Consider the following 19,382-nt stretch of genomic DNA (forward strand, 5'->3'; position numbering starts at 1 on the left):
CATTTGAAAGAAAAAAAAGTATAAACCCAACCTCCCACATAATTGAACATAATCTTTTAGGTTATTTAGACAATTCAGAATAAAAAATAAAAATACTTGGACAATTTCCTGATATTCAGATTACCTCAGATTGCTAGAGCTATGACCTTCCACTTTTGCTTTTGCAAATGCTTAATAAACAATTATTCTCATATAGGCCTATTTATTGTTTATTTTTCTGTGTGGCGAAAAATAGCGTTCACACCACAGGAAAAAATGTTTTTCCGGCTCTCAATCTTTTCTAGACCTCGGCCTACGGCCTCGGACTTGAAAACCGATTTCGAGCCGGAAAAGTCTCATTTTCGGCCCTAGGTGCGAAATATACTATTTCATGGATCGTTTACAACAGATCAAAGGGAAATTAATATTGTACATTTCAAGATGAAGTAATGATTTTTATAGTAAGGGGTTACCGAGATCATAGTTTTGAATATAGAAATTGGCCATTTTTTGTGGTGATGAGCTTGTTTGAACCGAAAAGTATGAATTTATTTTTTTCAATTGAAAAGGATGAATTGATATAGAATTCCTTTGTATTGTTTGTTCTATCCAATAAATAAATGAATAATACATTGACAATACACACAATTAATAGAAGATACAATTTGGAAAATGGATAAGACAGCTGACCAAAATTGAGTTGTCAGGAAGTTACCTTGGGAATATACAAGGAGAGATTATCATGAGGCTGAGCTTGACGCAGCTCTTGCGCTAGACGTGCGGCCGTTCGCCAATCGTTCGCTTTGGTTGCCTGTTCGATCATGAGCGAATACACGTCGCCACTCCTCACCAGGTCACAGCCGGCCGACAACAGCTGTCTGCACTGTTGCAACCCGCTCTCCGCCTCTCCTCTGTCTAGCATTCTGAAATCAGCGGCCTTTAGAGCACTATAAGCAACATGAATAGGGTGGCATGTCATCTGCATTACTCGCAAATAACAACAAAAAAGGTCTCTGTGAGAGCTGCCGTTCACTTTCAGGTCAAATTCATAATGCACGTTGCAATGCATTGATCACTCCGCTCACTTAACCTAGCGCCGCAGTGCAGGATGGTTTCCAACAGCTTGGCGTTGTTGTCATTTGATATGTGTCTGGCTTGGAAGTGTTTCGACCGCATTGCAGGATGACTATTAACGGTTGCCGGAAGATCAACAGCTGGGTTTTTTCGCTATTTTTCGTGATAGAGAAATTCTGATTGCAGATTCGTTCTTAGCGACCCCAAGTTTAGCCTGAAGGTTCAGAATACCAACATGTTTTTAAATAATTAAAAATCATCATGAAAAGTCATTATATGGTAGTACATGGAAACTTTTTACTGGTGACTGGAGTTATTATTGATTATAGGTAGCACAAAAATCAAAATAATCATGAGAAAGAAACTGCTGATGAACGCGAATAAGACCGTCACTCCATTGTTCTATTGTCTCGGCTGCTTGGCTGAGCCTGGCTGGAGGGATCAAATACCGACGGATTGATCTTTCGTCTGTCCACCAGGCGGGACTACGCCGACCATTGCTGGGTGGAAGATGTTACTGCGGCCGCTCGCATTCCCACCAACGCTGCTATTGGTGGTACTTATGACACTCTTTTGTTACCACTATTCATTATACAGAAAATGATCATAAAACCATATTAAATAAACCCATATTGTTCCCCTCAAAAATTGCATTCAGTGAATTGAGAGTCATGTCAATCCGTCAACTCTATGGCTTAGCATATTTAAATATTTCAATAAACATAGAAGCTCATTTTCAAGAATCAATGTAACTCATAGAACAAGATACAATCTACATAGATATGTTACTTATGATTCGAATTTACGGTTATTCGTAAGCAGCTGGTATACATCGCTCCAAAGATTGTAAACTGCATCCCGAACGAGCTCATCGTGTACCTATTAAGTTTTTACCAATAAATATTAAAACTGGATACTTCACAACTATTATTTCCATCTTAATATTTTATGAGTTCAAAAATTTTTTCAGCTTTTAAAACTATTCATTCTTGTCTAGATTAATTCACAATTAATAGCATTTATTTTAAATATACTTACCATTTTTGAATAAAATATTCCATTTTAAATATTAGCTTAAGATTTAGAAACAGTTACGGTAAGTCTCTGCTCCTACTGGCGAACAAGTGTTTCACTTATGCCAGTAGTTCTTCACCTCCAGCCGTATTTTACAGTTAGATGATATAGATATTTAGAATAATAATTATTGTTTTTTTTTCTGATTGTCACATCTTTGTAAAGTTTTTGTGTTTTGGTGAAATAATTGTTGAATTGAATTGAATTGAATTGAATATTATTGCTGTCTCAGCGCCTAGTCCGATTCAGACAAGCATCCAGCTTGCACTGCGGAGCTAGCTTTAGGGTGAACAATTTAATGCCGTTTGCACAGTGACAGTTAAAATTAAATTTCATTTAAACTGGAGTAAATCCATATCAAGTTACGTTTGTTATAATGCGGCTCTTTTTGAGATTGAGCCACCAGCTGATTACAGTCAGTTCAAGCTTTGACTGCGCAAACGGTCCTTAGTGTTCTTGGAACTTACTATATAAACATGTACACTTGATACCTCCCTCGCGTTCGCTACCTTTAAGCCTGCCGCTCTGCTCTGCTCCCCACGCCACGCATCAACCAAATGAGTGTTGACCCACCCGCCACCAGGGTGCGCCTCAGTCGCCGCCACCCGTTCCTGCGTTTCATTGGCCGAGCACCGCCGGCCACTAGCAGCGCAGGTGAACTCGGGGACTGTGAATAAAAGGGGGCTACTCAGCTACCCTCGATAGCACTTGCTCACTAGCAGCCTTCCACTGAAGAGCCAGAAGAGACCACCAGCCGAGACCACTACCAGAGACCACTACAGCCGAGACCACTACCGAGACCAGGAGCACAGCGCGAGCGCCAATGAGGGACCACGGCGAGACTAACTGCAACCTGAGGTGTCTTCCTTGTCTACTACCCAGCCAATGCCTAGGAGGAACCGAGCCGGCCGCCGAATCCAGGAGAGGGCCCTACGTCGGCTTCGCCAGGTGGAGGAGAGGCTGAGGCTGTATACCGCCGCGCCAGCTGCGCCCCAAGACTTAGCGCCCCAGCCTAACAACTGCGTGCGGTTCTGGATGCGCGGGTTGGGTGCCGAACCGACATCGGAGTGTGTGCAGCGGAAGCCTACGACCCTGCCTGCCCGGGTTTTACTGAAGGCCCCTTCTAAACGAGGAAGTGGTCGAGAGGTCCTCCCGGCGGAGATTCGGCACGACCTCTGGCTAGTAGATCACCCGGTCAGCCCTCTCCGTAGCCCGGGTAAACCAGAGTGGAGACTGCAAACCATTGACTTGAGCCCCTGCCGGCCTGCTCTCGCACCAGTGGACCTGCCCGGGACCCCGCGCGGCGTGGTATCGCGCCAGTCGACGACTACTAAACATCTAGCCTGCCTTGGTCCCTTTTAGGCCACCAGCAACAATCTTGGTCCCTTTTCAGGGCCACCAGCAACAACTTGGCCCTTTTCAGGCCACCAAAAGCCATTTTTTTTCAGACAGTGGTAACAAACCCCTCGCTCGACCCGACTGACTAGCCCAATTGATGAACGAGCCACACCTTCCGCCATATCAATTATTGGCGCCTGCCAACGTGGGGCCACTCACTGTATGGAGATACAGTAACCCGTTACCACTGTCAAAACTTTTTTTTCAAACAAAATGTCAACCTAAATTTTCAACTAAATGTAGTCTTAAATTTTTCATCTAAATGTATGTCTTGAATTTTTCACACAAAAATTTCAAACTTATTTTCTTTCAACAAAATGTGTCTCTGAATCTTTCAATTCAGAATACCTGTCTGGGACAGGCATTTCCCAGTGGCGCCCATAACACCTGAACATGGTAGCGACTAGAACCGGAGCCGGAGACAGTGGAGATACGACCACCAAGATTCGATGCAGTCAACCAGCCAGCACACCGAGTCTCCATTCGCCGGCTGGCCTGCACAGACCACCGGTCAAACCGACAGCAGCACGACGCAGCCGCCCGCTTCCACCCGAAACCGGGCAACGCAGCCACCCGCCTTCACCAGCGAGCCCGCTCGACCAACGACCCTGCAACCCAGCGCGCTGACCGTCAACCTGCCTGCTCCACCGTCACCTCTAGTCACGCCACTACCGCAACCAGCAACATGGCCAACTTACCGGCTCCAGCCGTCAGCTACACCGGCAACCTCAGCCAGCTGACCAGCATAGCGACCCTGCTACCGTTCTTCCGCGGCAAGCTCCATGAAGACCCCATCACCTTCATGTGACAGTGCACCGAGCTGCTACAGGGTCACCACATTCCCAGCTATACCTGGGTCATGCTTCTAAAAGCGCAACTACAAGACGACGCCGCCGCCTGGTGGAGAGACTACGGAGAATTCGTCACCACCTGGGAACAGTTCCGTGACCGACTTCAGGCCCGGTTCTCGGAGCCCATAAAATCGCAGCCGCTCACACGGAATTTTATGGCACCACCCACAAACCGAACCAGCCAGTGGAGCGATTCATCCGTCAGAAGCTCCAACTACAGCAGCGCTTAGGAACCAACCTGGCTGAAGACGAGGTGATCGCCCTGCTCATCGGTCAGCTGAGTTCCGAGCTTCGCACCCTAGTTCGAGCTGCTCGTCCCACGAACTATGAAGAGCTGATCATGATCGCCAACGACCTGGAAACCGACCTCAACAGTCGACCAAAATATAAGCCGCCTCAACCTACGGCACCCGCAGGGCCACCCCATCGAGAGCCGCCGCCGAGGTTCAACTACAACCAGCTTCCTCAGTGTCATTACTGCCCGGCCAAGCATTTTCATCGCGACTGCCCAGAACTCGCGAAGAAACGGCAGGGAAACGGTGATACTGGAGAGACTCGGACTCCACCCCTCCAGCACGGAAAGTAGGAGTCCACTACACTAACGATGAGGTGCAAGACCCACAGCACCAGCTCGCAGGTCACCACCCCAACTACAAGCGATAACCGTCACCGAACCGGCCAGCCAGTCATTCCTTGGTCACGCCACCGTGGATCCTGCCAGCGTCACCAAGCCTCCTTCCAACGTCACTGAGACCCCTCGCTCTTCTCGGCTGACGGACTCTCCACGGTACCTAGCAGCCGCACCTCCACGGGCTATCAAGAATGACCCAGTACCAGTCGTCACCCTGGTCACCGTCTCACAACAGCAACCGCGTCTGGCACACCCTTGCGCGTCAACCACCCAGCCGTCACTCATGACCGTCTCACTCACACGGATCGATCGCCTACCCGTCACGCCACCGTAGACCCTGCTAGCGTCGCTAAGTCTCCTTCCAATGTCACCGAAGACCCCTTGCTCTTCCCGGCTGACAGAGACTCTCCACAGCACCCAGCAGCCGCGCCTCTACTGGCCCGTGAGAGGACAGCATCACCAGCCGACGATGAGCGTGTCATCGACCACCAGCCTGGGGAGGAACATGCAACTGTGACCCACACGCACCCGCCACCTACCGGGATCACTGTCATGGACGGAGTCACCAACACTGCCCTGGCCGCAGTCGACCAGCCGGTCACCAACACTGCCCCAGCCGCAGTCAGCCACCAGGTCACAAACACTGCCCTGTCCGCAGTCACCGACAAGGTCACCAACACTGTCGCCCCAGTAGTCACAACCACATCACCAGCCCTCCGCCCAGCCAAGCACCGAACCTAGCCGTGATCCAGATAGATGGACAGACTCTACCCCGGATCCCTGTCATCCTCACGGGTAAATACTGCACGCTCTACTCGATTCAGCCGCAATGCACAACTTCGTGAGAGCTGCCCACCTCGACCATGGTACACGGATCCACCGCTGAAGCTACCTGTACTGCTGGCCAACCACCCACCACCAGAAAGAAACTGCGAGAATTTCTCGGAGTAGTTGGCTGGCTACGAGAATTTTTACCCAACGCCGCTGACGTTTGTGCGCCTCTGTCTGAGCTACTTAGCACGAAGACGCGATGGAAATGGTCACCAACAGAAGAGACAGCTTTCCGCCGCCTACAAGCATTGACCGCCAACATCCAACCACTCTGTCGACCAGATTTCTCCAAGACCTTCATCCTACAGACAGACGCCAGCAAGGTCGGTATAGGGGCTGTCCTATACCAAGAAATCAACAATGACCATAAGGTGATCGCATACGCCAGTGCCAAGCTGAACCACACTGAACAACAGTATCACAGTAACGAACAAGAGTGCCTTGCGGTTGTCTGGGCAATAAAGCGATATCGCCCTTACCTGGAAGGCAGGCCATTCATACTCCGTACCGACAATAAGGTGATTACCTGGTTACAAACTGCAAAGGACAGCCGCGCCAAACTCAAGAATTTGACTTCACCCTAGAACACTGCCAAGGTAAAGAGAATCAGTTTGCCGACGCACTGTCACGGCAACCCGACAACGAAAAAGTTGAGGAGGACCAGTCAACAACTAGAACGAACCATGCCTCCCGACTCTGGGAGAAGAAGACACGCGACGGTTGGCGAATAGTCATACCGCCCAACTTTCGCACCCGGCTACTGTTCCGCTATCACGACGATGATCTAATGGACATCCAGGCTACGCTGAAACCTACCGAAACATGCTACATACTACACTTGACCCGTATGAAGGCGCAGATAACCGCGTACGTACAAAATTGCCTGCTGTGTAGCTGCTCAAAATCGTACAACCGGAATCACGAACCTACGCAACGACCGCGACGGTCTACTAGACCATGGGAAACCGTATGTCTCGATCTGATGGGCCCCTACCCACTCTCCAAGCGAAGAAATCGATTCATATTGGTCATCACTGATTCTTTCTCCAGGTGGATAGAAGCCTACCCGCTGCCTCACGGTGACGCCAACACGATTGGCCGCACGATGGATACGTACCTGTTTCCCAGATGGGGATACCCAAAAATCCTACTCTCTGACAATGGCACTCAGTTTACGGGGAAACTATGGAACGAACTCTGCCTCAAACTCTGTCTTACACTACACCACGCCAATTTATCACCCCCGAGCCAACCCTACCAAGAGAAGGAACCAGGAACTCAAGAAGGGACTACGGATCCGCCTACAAGAACAACACCAAGAATGGGAGAACCAACTACCATCCGTGCTATTCACCCTGCGAAATCAACAGAACACGGCAACAAGATACAGCCCCAGTCAAATCCTGTTTGGCCAACCCTTCCACGGCCAGGGGAATGGAGCCACTGGCCCGAAAATCAACTCGAACCGCACAAAGACCATATTAACCAGCATCTACACACGGTAACCGCAATCCAACGCAAAGCCTGTTGAACCAAGAAAATTATCTCAATAGGAAGGGAGACCCGATAGCCGAGACACAGCCTCATTACCAGATCGGCGACCAGGTGCTCACACGGAATCATCAACTCTCAAATCGGATCATCATCTCTCAGGTTCAGAAATTCCACGCGGGCCTAGCACCCAGATGGAAGGACCATATACGGTCGCCCACAACCAAGGAGCTGTCTACTGGATCACCCGTGACAACGAGACCATCAAGGTGTATGAGACTCAACTACGCCCGGCTCCAACCACCGACCAGCAACATCTCTTGGAATAACAACCCACCTGTTGGGGGAGACCCTTCTGGTCTTATTTCTGTAATTATTGACCACAACCCACCTGTTGGGGGAGACCCTTCTGGTCTTATTTCTGTAATTATTGACCACAACCCACCTGTTGGGGGAGACCCTTCTGGTCTCACTTCTGTAAAATTACCGCCCATGGCACTTTTGTATATTTTGTAAACATTGTATCTTGTTTTTTGCAATCAATAAATTCTCGCCGTGGCTACCCCCTCGGGGAGGGGGGGAATCGATACCTCCCTCGCGTTCGCTACCTTTCAGCCTGCCGCTCTGCTCTGCTCCCCACGCCACGCATCAACCAAATGAATGGTTGACCCACCTGCCACCAGGGTGCGCCTCAGTCGCCGCCACCCGTTCCTGCGTTTCTATTGGCCGAGCACCGCCGGCCACTAGCAGCGCAGGTGAACTCGGGGACTGTGAATAAAAGGGGGCTACTCAGCTACCCTCGATAGCACTTGCTCACTAGCAGCCTTCCACTGAAGAGCCAGAAGAGACCACCAGCCGAGACCACTACCAGCCGAGACCACTACCGAGACCAGGAGCAGAGCAGCGAGCAGGCCAATGAGGGAACCACGGCGAGACTAACCGCAACCTGAGTGTCTTCCTTGTCTACTACCCAGCCAATGCCTAGGAGGAACCGAGCCGGCCGCCAAATCCAGAAGAGGAGGGCCCTACGTCGGCTTCGCCAGGTGGAGGAGAGGCTGAGGCTGTATACCGCCGCGCCAGCTGCACCCCAAGACTTGACGCCCCAGCCTAACAACTGGCGCGCGGTTCTGGATGCGCGGGTTGGGTGCCGAACCGACAACGGAGTGTGTGCAGCGGAAGCCTACGTCCCTGCCTGCCCGGGGTTTGACCGAAGGCCCCTTCTAAACGAGGAAGTGGTCGAGGAGGTCCTCCCGGCGGAGATCCAGCCAATGCCTAGGAGGAACCGAGCCGGCCGCCAAATCCAGAAGAGGAGGGCCCTACGTCGGCTTCGCCAGGTGGAGGAGAGGCTGAGGCTGTATACCGCCGCGCCAGCTGCACCCCAAGACTTGACGCCCCAGCCTAACAACTGGCGCGCGGTTCTGGATGCGCGGGTTGGTGCCGAACCGACAACGGAGTGTGTGCAGCGGAAGCCTACGTCCCTGCCTGCCCGGGTTTGAGTATGTTTCATAGGATGCCTAGGTGGCTACTAGCTTCGTACGACGAAACAGAATTCACTTTTATTAGAAATAAATTTCCATACACTTACAATAGGGTAACAGGACTAAAAGTCACTCTGTACAAGATTGTTAATCCCGGTTGGTTCACCTCAGCATTACCTTATTTACGTGAATTAGGTGAAACTCAAAATAGGAGTACAGAAACAAGATAGCCTTATTATAAATTGTATTTCAACTTGGAGGAGAATTATTTGAATATATAATGTGAAAATTGAAATTCATTCTGTAGTTCGAAGAGAAGGCAATGAATTGTTGATAAATGTGACCAGCATTGAACGATTTTACAGTGGGTGTCATTCGTAAGTGTGATTTCTCAAAAGTGCAAGTATTTCAACTTTTCGTTATTTGTGTATTATATAGAATAATAAACACATCTAAAATATTAACATATTGCCACAAATATTAACATATTTTAAAACCTAATTGAATAGAATTTGAATTCAAATTTTAATTGAATAGAACCTTTAGGGCAGGTTTCCGAGCTCGGGATTTAGCTAAGTTCTAGACTTTAACTGGCTTTAACTATGGAGTCAGAAAATGGCTTTCCGAGTCAGAGCGTTAACGTAGTCGAGGACTCAAAAAGACCCAGGAGTTTAGAGATCACGTTAGACCCTGGAGTGTATAATTTCGCTTTCTGAGTGAAGGGCTTATAAGTCCAGGACTTGAATTAGATTCTCGCCTCTTTCCGAGTAAAGGATTTATAAAAAATCGTTAAGTCCAGAACTTAAAACAGCGTGATTTTAAACCCTCGACTGAGGTAGGTTTTATAATTAAGTTCTGGACTTAAACTGAGCAAACATATCAATCGATTCAATCAATTTAATGATCAATAATTAATAATAGCATAACGTAAAATGAAATTTTTATTCAATCATATTTCAAAAGTTTAGGGTTTGCTTTGAATAGGTCTACAAATGAATCGAGACATATTTTCACAAAATAGTTTGGTGAGCATGCTCATTTGAATAAGCCCGCTTCATTGTTCAATCAGCTGTCTCCCATTGCCAAAATAACAACAATATAATATTATGAATTTCCCTCGTGTTTACTGCGTTAAAGTCCTGGACTCAAAAGTCAAGAACTTATAGGCCTAGATCCCAAGCTCGGAAACCGGCCTTTAAGATTATTTTCACACACTAGACGAATTGGAACTCGCAGTTCTGAGGCACTCCCTTTACAGTTATTAGCCTACATACTTTATAATCTGATTTCATTTTAAAATCAACCTTTGAAATCACTATGGATGATACAGTAAAGACGTAACAAACCTTCGTATATCAAGGAACTTTTTCACAGAAGCAGTTTTTCTAGCAACTGATTCAACAACACTGGCATACTGGTCAGAGTCCTTCGATAGGCAGCGTGCAGCTTCATTCAATGCACCCAACGCCTTCTCGTAGTTTCCATACTCATCAATTTCTACCTGATGACAAAAACAGTATTATTTAATAAATGTAATATAAAATAATAAAAACTTCAATAGTTCCAATTTTTAATAGAGAATACATAGAAAGGATTTAAGGTATAAAATATTATTTTTATTGTATATTCGTGGTGAGGGACAGGGAGAAAGTTTGTTTTCCGATTGCACATAATTATGTCTATTGGATTGAACCGCGGTTAAGTGGTGTCATCTAATTGAACCAGCACTATTAGAGCAAAAAACGAATCAGACTCCGAATTCGTAGACGTCACTAGATCACCTTAAATTTAATAGACATACGCAACAATAGAAATAACAGCGACAATAGCAACTGAGCTCAAGAATGAAGAAATCACGTTTCCAATCTAATTATTTACTATTTCCTTCTCAATGTGAGAACCATCTTTACTTTGAGCATTTTTCGGTAATTTGAGTTATAGTCCGGGCGCAAAAAATGTCATTCCGTGGTCATTTTTGGGTAACAGCCATGGAAGATGTCTCAATTTCTTCGTTAGGTCTGGCATAATAAGGATCGTGATGATGATAAGTCGAAATCACAGGCACCTCGGAAACAAGATGGCCGCCAAAATTTTTAGGGTTTTGCTATATCGCTTGTATTTCAATAACCGTTCAAGATATTCAACCTTTTTTCTAGACAAAAATATTTTTAAAATCTTCCTCTACAATTTTTGTTTTATAAAATTTTCCTCTAAAACGCATATTTTTTGTTATAACCTTCAAAAGCCCAAAAAACTTTTTCTAATTTCATTCCATTATAACCTTTTTTGTGCAAGAGATACAGAGACATTTTGAATCTTTGAAATTTAGAGCGTTTTTCAACTTTGGAACGATATATCTTTATGCGCTGTACATTCTCCAGCGCCCTCCAAAGGAAACCCTGTATGATTTCTGGTGCGTTTTTCCATATGCATGAGGGAACAAACTAGAACCATAAAATCTATTTTTCCTGACTACTTCAAGATAGAGACTTGCAAATTGTCTCAATCTCTTTGTTACAACAAGCCGAATAAGAATATTGATGATGAAAACAACGAAAATATTCGACATCATTAAAAAATTCAAGATGACGGTCATTATTGACAGAAATTTTTATATCGCTTGCGATTCAGTTATTGTGAGAGTTATCGAATTGGTTTTATCACCAAAGTTTTTAGAACTAACCAAACTATGATGTTCGAGTGAATCGTTTCATTTCGTCCACTCTTTTCGAATGAAAATCAAAATCGAAATAAATCGAATGATTTATTCAACTTCAAAACTTGAAACACACATGTTTCGGGGACAATATTTCACTTTACACCCTGTAAATGTATTCGCAGTAGACATACACTAGTGTTATTGGTACTGTGTTTTAGAATATTTCCAAAGCTTTAGAATGACATCTGTTTGGAGGCTGTATGTTCATATTCCACGGCTGGAGCGTCATCGGAAATAGAGAGAAAAGTACTGTTTGCAGCGGAAAACACGCTTTTTCCACCAAATGCCAATCCCAAAAATAAGAAAACCGTGTAACTCATGTCTCCTTAAAGGTACAGTATCAAATGGAATGGTATCAATCTCTTTGTAATGATGTGTAGAAAGAGATTATCCATTATGGCAATCTCAATAAATTTTGTCATCATAATAAAAAACCAAATGGCGGCAAAAATGTCAATTTTTGAGAAATCATAAGTAATTCTAATAATGTCGAGGATATCGGATTAATTCAGCAATCTGGAAGCTCCAAAAATAATCATACTACAATATCGGCAAATTTATCTAATTCCAACAACTTTTACTGTGTTTCCATCATCAATATTCTTATTCGGCTTGTTGTAACGAAGAGATTGAGACAATTTGCAAGTCTCTATCTTGAAGTAGTCATGAAAAAATAGATTTTCCCTCCAGCTACTGCCTAAACTGCTTACTTTACTCCCTGGAACATAATACTAAAGTGTCACTTTTTCGCTCTCGGGACGAAAAAAAAAGAAAAACTCCCTAGAGCGTAAAAGTAACTCTATTTAAATAACATGGGAAGCATCTCTATTTTTATAACTTACATTTGAAATATGTTAGAAGGTCTAAGCTCAGATGAGGGAGCATAATAGAGGTGTCTGTCATTGAGTCAACTGAATTCAAAACTACAACCAGAATTTTGATCAACTCATGAAATATATGTTTGTATAAGATTACATACTTAATATTAGTAGACGATAAAAATTTATACATATTTTATTTTATTCAAAATACAAGCCAACAAATATTTTTTATCTGCAATTCAAATCTGAAACGCGCGAACTGGAGTAAGCCATTTTTGATAGCTAGCCAGCTGATAATTGTTACAACTTTTGCCGATAGATAGCGCAATCGGCAGTGCCAATCAGACGACCGGTTTTTAGGTTTTAGATTTTAGGTTACCTATGTTGTTAGAAAACATTGTCACCAATAACGTAAGTTATTAAAATTATTTGATTTGCAGTTTCTATAAAAAAATGTTGTGTAAATCACGAGCGAAAAATACGTTTTCTCCCTCAGGAAAATTGTTGCCCTCGGCTTCGCCTCGGGCTTCAAACTTTTTCCCACAGAGGGAAAAAGTTGTACTTTTCACTCTAGATATACAAATAACTATGATAGTTCTAGCCCTGTTACCTCATGCGTATGGAAAAACGCACCAGAAATCATGTAGGGTTTTCTTTGGGGAGGGCGCTGGAGAACTCATTTTCTGACTTACAGCGCATGAAGATATATTATCGTTCCAAAGTTGAAAAAACGCTCCAAGTTTCATAGATTAAAAATTTGTCTGTATCTCTTGCACAAAAAAGTTATAATGGAATGAAATTAGAATTTTTTTTTGGAATTTGAAGGTTATAACTGATAAATATGCGTTTTAGAGGATTACTGAAATACAAGCTAAACAACCGAAAAATGTATGTTTCACGTTTTTGAAGTTGAATAAATAATGGAAAGAGTGGTCGAAATGAGATGATTCTCTCGAACATCATTGTTTGGTTAATTCTAAACACTTTGGTGGTAAAACCAATCCGATATCTCTCACAATAACTGAATAACAAGCGATATAAAAATTTCTGTCAATAATGACCGCCAACTTGTATTTTTTATTGATGTCGAATATTTTCGTTGTTTCCATCATCAATATTCTTATTCGTCTTGTTGTAACGAAGAGATTGAGACCATTTGCAAGTCTTTATCTTAAAGTAGTCATGAAAAAAATAGATTTTATAGTTCTAGTTCTAGATATACAAATAACTATGATAGTTCTAGCTTGTTACCTCATGCGTATGAAAAAACGCACCAGAAATCATGCAGGGTTTTCTTTGGAGGGCGCTGGAGACCTCATTTTTTGACGTACAGCGCATGAAGATATATTGTTCTGAAGGTGAAAAAATGCTCAAATTTATCATTTTCGTCTAAATTTCATAGATTTTAAATTTCTCTGGTATGGAATGAAATTTGAACAAATTTAGAAAGAAAATTTTTGGGCTTTTGAAGGTAATAACTAAAAAAATATGCATTTTGGAGGAAAATTTTATGAAACAAAAATTGTAGAGGAAGATTTTAAAAATATTTTCGTCAGAAAAAACGGTTGAATATCTTGAACAGTTATTGAAATACAAGCGATATAGCAATAGTGCCTTATTCATGACATTTGCTCCCGGAAATATTAACCATAAGTCTAAATAATTTCTGAATCATGTTTTTATTAGCTGGATGGAACGAATTTAGGTACAATTCTTTCCACTAGGTCGCGCGCTTGTCGGTTCAGCCATTTTGCAGCCATCCCAATCAGCTGTTGACATTGTTGGTATATATTTTGAATGCGAATTTGTTTTGTATTATTTTCCGATTATAGTATAAAGTGAGGTCCACGTTATAATGGCAGTGAAGAACGATAGGAGAAAAACGTTGCCAAGTCTCTCCATTTTGCCACTGACTGTACACAGCTGTTACTCAATTCATCCCATTAAATTTTATCTAATAATAATTATCATTTCCTTGATAAAATAATTAATTTAATGTCAAATTAATCAAGGAAATATATTTTTTCATAATTTGATTCAAAAATTTGCTTTCATAACTGAGATCAGATTTTTATTTTTATACAAACCTGAAATGGCGGCTAATTTAAAAAGCTGTGACACAACAATCTGAATTTCAAAACAACAGAAATTAAGTTATTTGGTAGATATTCTACTCCAATTTCTTTTTAAAATAATAGAAAAATAGAAATCCAGTTCAAAAATAAGTAATTTCAATGGATTAATTCTTAAATAACTTTTCAATATTATTTATACCGGTAAGAGTAGGTCTAACCTATACGGGTAGGCTAACTGAAGCATGGATGAAGTCTAGGATGGTTAGTTAACTTTCAAAATGTCATTTCAGGTATTTTAATTCGTGTTTCTCATATGTTAATGTTTAAAAATTATTTCATTGTTTCAAAAATACATTTTAAATCAATTATACGACTTGTGTACTCAAGTATTTTAATAGAATGAAGAAAAAAATGGCGGCTGTGAATTGTTTGGTCAGTTTTGTACAGTCACTGTCAAAAGTGAATATAAAATATTCTGGCAAATAGACATCATTGCAAAGCGAGAGAGAGATAGTGCTATCTGTTTTGTTGTATGATAGAAAAGGACAGCAGCAGTATTGTCAATCGTACACTGCCATTATAATGTGGACCTCACTATAAGTATAACCATAGAGAAACAATAGCGTAAGTATATATCCCATGGTATAGGACGTTTATGTCGCAACTTTTACTGTTATCTCAAGCCGATAGTCCACGTAGTTCTTTTCCGTGAAGCTGCGTGACGCTTCACATACTGAGCCGTTCATACACTTTCACCCCAACAAAACAGTAAAAGTCGACAATAATCGACAGTAATACGCTATTGTTTCTCTATGGTATAACTTGAATAAAACTGAGAACTTTTGCTGAGAATTTTCAACTTCAATAAAAATTATTTTTGTAATTTTGACATAATGAATATTTTAAATTAATTAATAAATTATTTTAATTGAAAATTAATGATAGATTTAAACACATAATGGTATTGAATATTAAAATATTTAAATATAATATATTATTCAATTATATATCTTGAACATTATTTATTATTCATTATAATTATTTTTTTATAAATTGATTGGTTGATAAATTATTTGGAAATTTAAATTTATTTAAAATTATTTACTTTTTCAAATTAATTCGATTAATTGAAATAAATTATTGATTATAAATTTCCAATTAAATTAATTATTATAATTTAATTATTGTTATTTATTATAATAAATCAACGTTTTTATTAATAACAAAATTACACAGACTAACATTTGATGGATTTCAGGACATTCCTCCCATAATTACTCACTTTTCATATTCAATTGTAACTGTAGGAAAAATTTAATGTCAAATACGTACGCAAAGTTTGTTTGCTGCACTCAAGAAACCAACGTGTAAAACCAAAAGTAAACGTTTCTTGCGGTGCAGCAAACTGTCACTTTGCGCGATAGTTGCAGAAATAACTATTTTGTGATCAGTGAGAATTTGAAAAGAAGGTAGATTGATTGTGGAGAAATTAATTTTCGGAAATACATTTTCCGTGATGTTTGGCAGCCTTTTATTCTAATTGGAAATTAGTTTCATGATCAAGTAATATTTATAAGTTGAGTAATGACATCATAACTATTGGAAGCACTGTTTTTACTTTCCTTGCCCTATTACCATAGATAAGGAAAAGTAATGCTTTCCAAAAAAAATTGGTCTGTGTGTGTGTGTGTGTGTGTGTGTGTGTGTGTGTGTGTGTGTGTGTGTGTGTTTTTTTTCAATAAAATTCAATTCAAGATGGCGGGAAAAATGGCGGATAATTACTAAAAAACCATGTTTTTCACGTTTTTCTCGAAAACGGCTCTAACGATTTTCTTCAAATTCATACTATGGATAGCTATTCATAAGCCCTATCAACTGACATGAGTCTCATTTCTGGGAAAATTGCAGGAGCTCAGTAATAATATTGAGAAAAATGGCAGATAATTACTGAAAAACCATGTTTTTCACGATTTTCTCAAAAATGACTCGACCGATTTTTTCAAATTCATACCCTGTATAGTTATTTATCAGCTCTATCAACTGGCATGAGTCTTTTTCCTGGGAAACTAATGGGGGGTCCACTCCATCCTTGAGAAATGGACTTTGTAACCTCCTTCTCGTGCATGAGGTAGATAGGTAGGTAGGTAGAGCAGTTCATGAAAAGAACACATAGTCAAGATATTTCATCTGGAGAACAGCTGTTTTGACGACTTTTAAAAAAATCATCGAATTTCACAATTATTTACACAAAGGAAAAAGTACTCTGATAACAATTATTATACATACACATATTCAGTAGTCTGATCGTAGTTGCAAATATGTTGCCACCAATCGTCACTATGTTATTCCCCTAAATTATTCTCGTTTAAGAATGAGGCTTACAGTTCAATGAGCAAGGAAAGTTGTGTGAGTGTACCACACAAAATTTTCATAAATGAATATGAGATAGAAACCTGAGCACAAGATGTATAGAAGTTGGCGAGAAGATGGGGAGCACGGCCTTTGGTGTAGAACGTGACGATGTTCTTGAGCAGGTCGGGCTGCGACTGCCACTCGAGGGACTGCAAGTAGTTGGCGGCCATCACGTAGATCTCACGTTGTCGAGAAACCGTCGCAAAGAAAATCACCTTTTCGGTATCTCCAGATTTCAGGAGTGCCTTCATTGCCTTTACCTAAATTTGAACAATCATAAAATTTCTATTTCATCATCTGTTTGATCCGTCCATACAAACAATTCATATTTTTCATAAATATTTTTGGAAAGGAAATTGTGTTAAAATTAGTACTAAATCATGTTGATTAATTCGGAAAAATGTGAAATAGATTAATTAAATTCCAAAACAAAGAAACACCTGCACATAAAGGACTTGATATGGCATAAATTGGTCCAATATAGCAGTCTTTGTGGCTCTTTGGTTTTTTCATAATTTAAAATTTATTACAGATTCATTGGCAAGATTAATGAAGAAATCAAATTTGTCTTATATAATTGAACAATGTAGGTGCAAAACGGATTAAAGCCAATGACAAACCTGATAAACAAAAAACCATTGAATGCAAATAATATTGCAATTCAATAAAATATTAGTAGGGCGTTAGATTGATGCTTACCTTGTTACCAGCCTGAGTGAACTTCTTGTGGCAAGATGGTAATTGGCCTGCATGAGAGCACATTCAGCCAGGTGCTCGAGAATTTCAGCCCTATTTGGATCGCCCTGAGAGGGGGTGAGGGCTTCTGCGAGCTCTTCAGTCAGTGGCACACTCCTTTCCCAACAAAGTGATACTCCGTCTTTGTACTACACAGAAAAGTTGAAAATAATAGTATATTTCGCACCTAGGGCCGAAAATGAGACTTTCCCGACTCGAAATCGGTTTTCAAGTCTGAGGCCGTAGGCCGAGGACTAGAAAAAATTGAGAGCCGGAAACACATTTTTGCCCGTGGTGCGAACGCTATTTTTCGCCACACAAAAAAAAAAACAAAACAATATACAGTATATATGAGAATAATTGTTCATTAGGCACTTCCGAAAGCAAAACTGGAAGGTTATAGCTCTAGCAAATCTGTGGTAATCTGAATATCAGGAAATTGTCCAAGTATTTTTATTTTTTATCTGATATGTCTAAATAACCTAAAATATTATGTTCAATTATATTTTAATGTGGGAGGTTGAGTTTATACTTTTTATTCTTTCAAATTACAATGAGATGATATTATTATAATTTTTTTGATTCTTGAATAATAAACAGAAATAATGAAAGTTTGATCAGCTGTTTTAGCACATTTGAAATTTGGCCAATCTGAAAGTCAACAATGCTTGTCGTCTTTAACTGCGGAAGTTTAGGTTAGAAGTTCTATGCTACTCTGAAAATCGAATTTGAATTGTTTATAATATATATCTTATCTGTATTTTATTCATCCAAATAAAATGATAGTATATTATTGCAGAATACTTTATTAAATTCTAGAAGCATAAACTGATTCTGTTACATAAACTATTTGTGAAAACGTTCCTTCTCAATGAAAAACTGAGCACATTTCACCAGTAATTCGGCATCAATGTCAGGATCCAACTCTGTCGCAATCAACTGAACAGTTTCAAATTGTTCACATCTGAAATATAGATTTTTATCATAAAATAACAATCAATAGTCAGTACGTTCAATCATAGAGAAAATATAGCATAAGAAGATATTCCATGGTATAGGGCGGTCATGTTCCAAGTTTCACTGTTAACTTAGATAGTCCACGGAGTTCTTTTTCGTGAAGCTATGTGACGCTGGTAGTCTCTTTAACTGTGCTATTTTTACAATCTAAAACAGTAATAATCTACAGTAGTCGGCTTGAGATAATAAAAACTGAATCGGCTTGAAATGTAAAATATAAACAGACTATACTATGAGATATCATAGAATAACATTCAATAGTCAGTACGTTCAATCATAGAGAAAATATAGCATGAGAAGATATTCCACGGTATAGGGCGGTCATGTTCCAAGTTTCACTGTTAACTTGGATAGTCCAGAGCAGCATATTGGGCATGAGCTCAATTGCGTTTATTCTGAAGACCATTCAAAAAGAGGTGAATGCTGAAGTGCTTCAGCTACTTCAGCTAGAAAGATTTAAAATCTTTTCTTACGCTATATTTTCTCTGTGGTTCAATTCAATGTGTAATTCTTAAAATATTTTTCAATAGTCTATTGCATATTTGCCATTCCAAAAAGTGGCTCATCAAAATCGAGTCTGCCGACATGTATCCCTAGTTAATCATTATAAAAAATAAAGCAACTGGCTCTTAAAATACCTGAAAGCAAGGTCTAGAGCGGTGCGGAAGAGTCCAGCTCGATGATAGAGGAGGACAGCGCGATCGGGCGCCGTCGATTCAAGATGGCGGGCTGCCTCTGTCTGTTCACGCGGTCCAGCCGACAACGCCAGAGACCACAGCTGGTCATCCAAATGCTG

General features: G+C 41.2%; 1 protein-coding gene across 1 annotated transcript; it reads right to left on the reverse strand.

The window, feature by feature from the left end:
• Window positions 1-694: 694 nt before the first annotated feature.
• On the reverse strand, window positions 695-17,783 carry LOC120355796 (intraflagellar transport protein 140 homolog; the record flags this gene model as incomplete). Its single annotated transcript, XM_039444500.1, has 4 exons — window positions 17,534-17,783; window positions 16,876-17,094; window positions 10,154-10,308; window positions 695-902 (listed from the first exon to the last, which is right to left on the reverse strand). Coding segments are annotated over exons 1-4 (645 nt in total), but the record flags the coding sequence as incomplete, so codon positions are not given.
• Between the last annotated feature and the right edge of the window lie 1,599 nt (window positions 17,784-19,382).

This window comes from Nilaparvata lugens, unplaced genomic scaffold (genome assembly GCF_014356525.2).
Source record: "Nilaparvata lugens isolate BPH unplaced genomic scaffold, ASM1435652v1 scaffold4820, whole genome shotgun sequence".
NCBI classification, from domain to species: domain Eukaryota; kingdom Metazoa; phylum Arthropoda; class Insecta; order Hemiptera; family Delphacidae; genus Nilaparvata; species Nilaparvata lugens.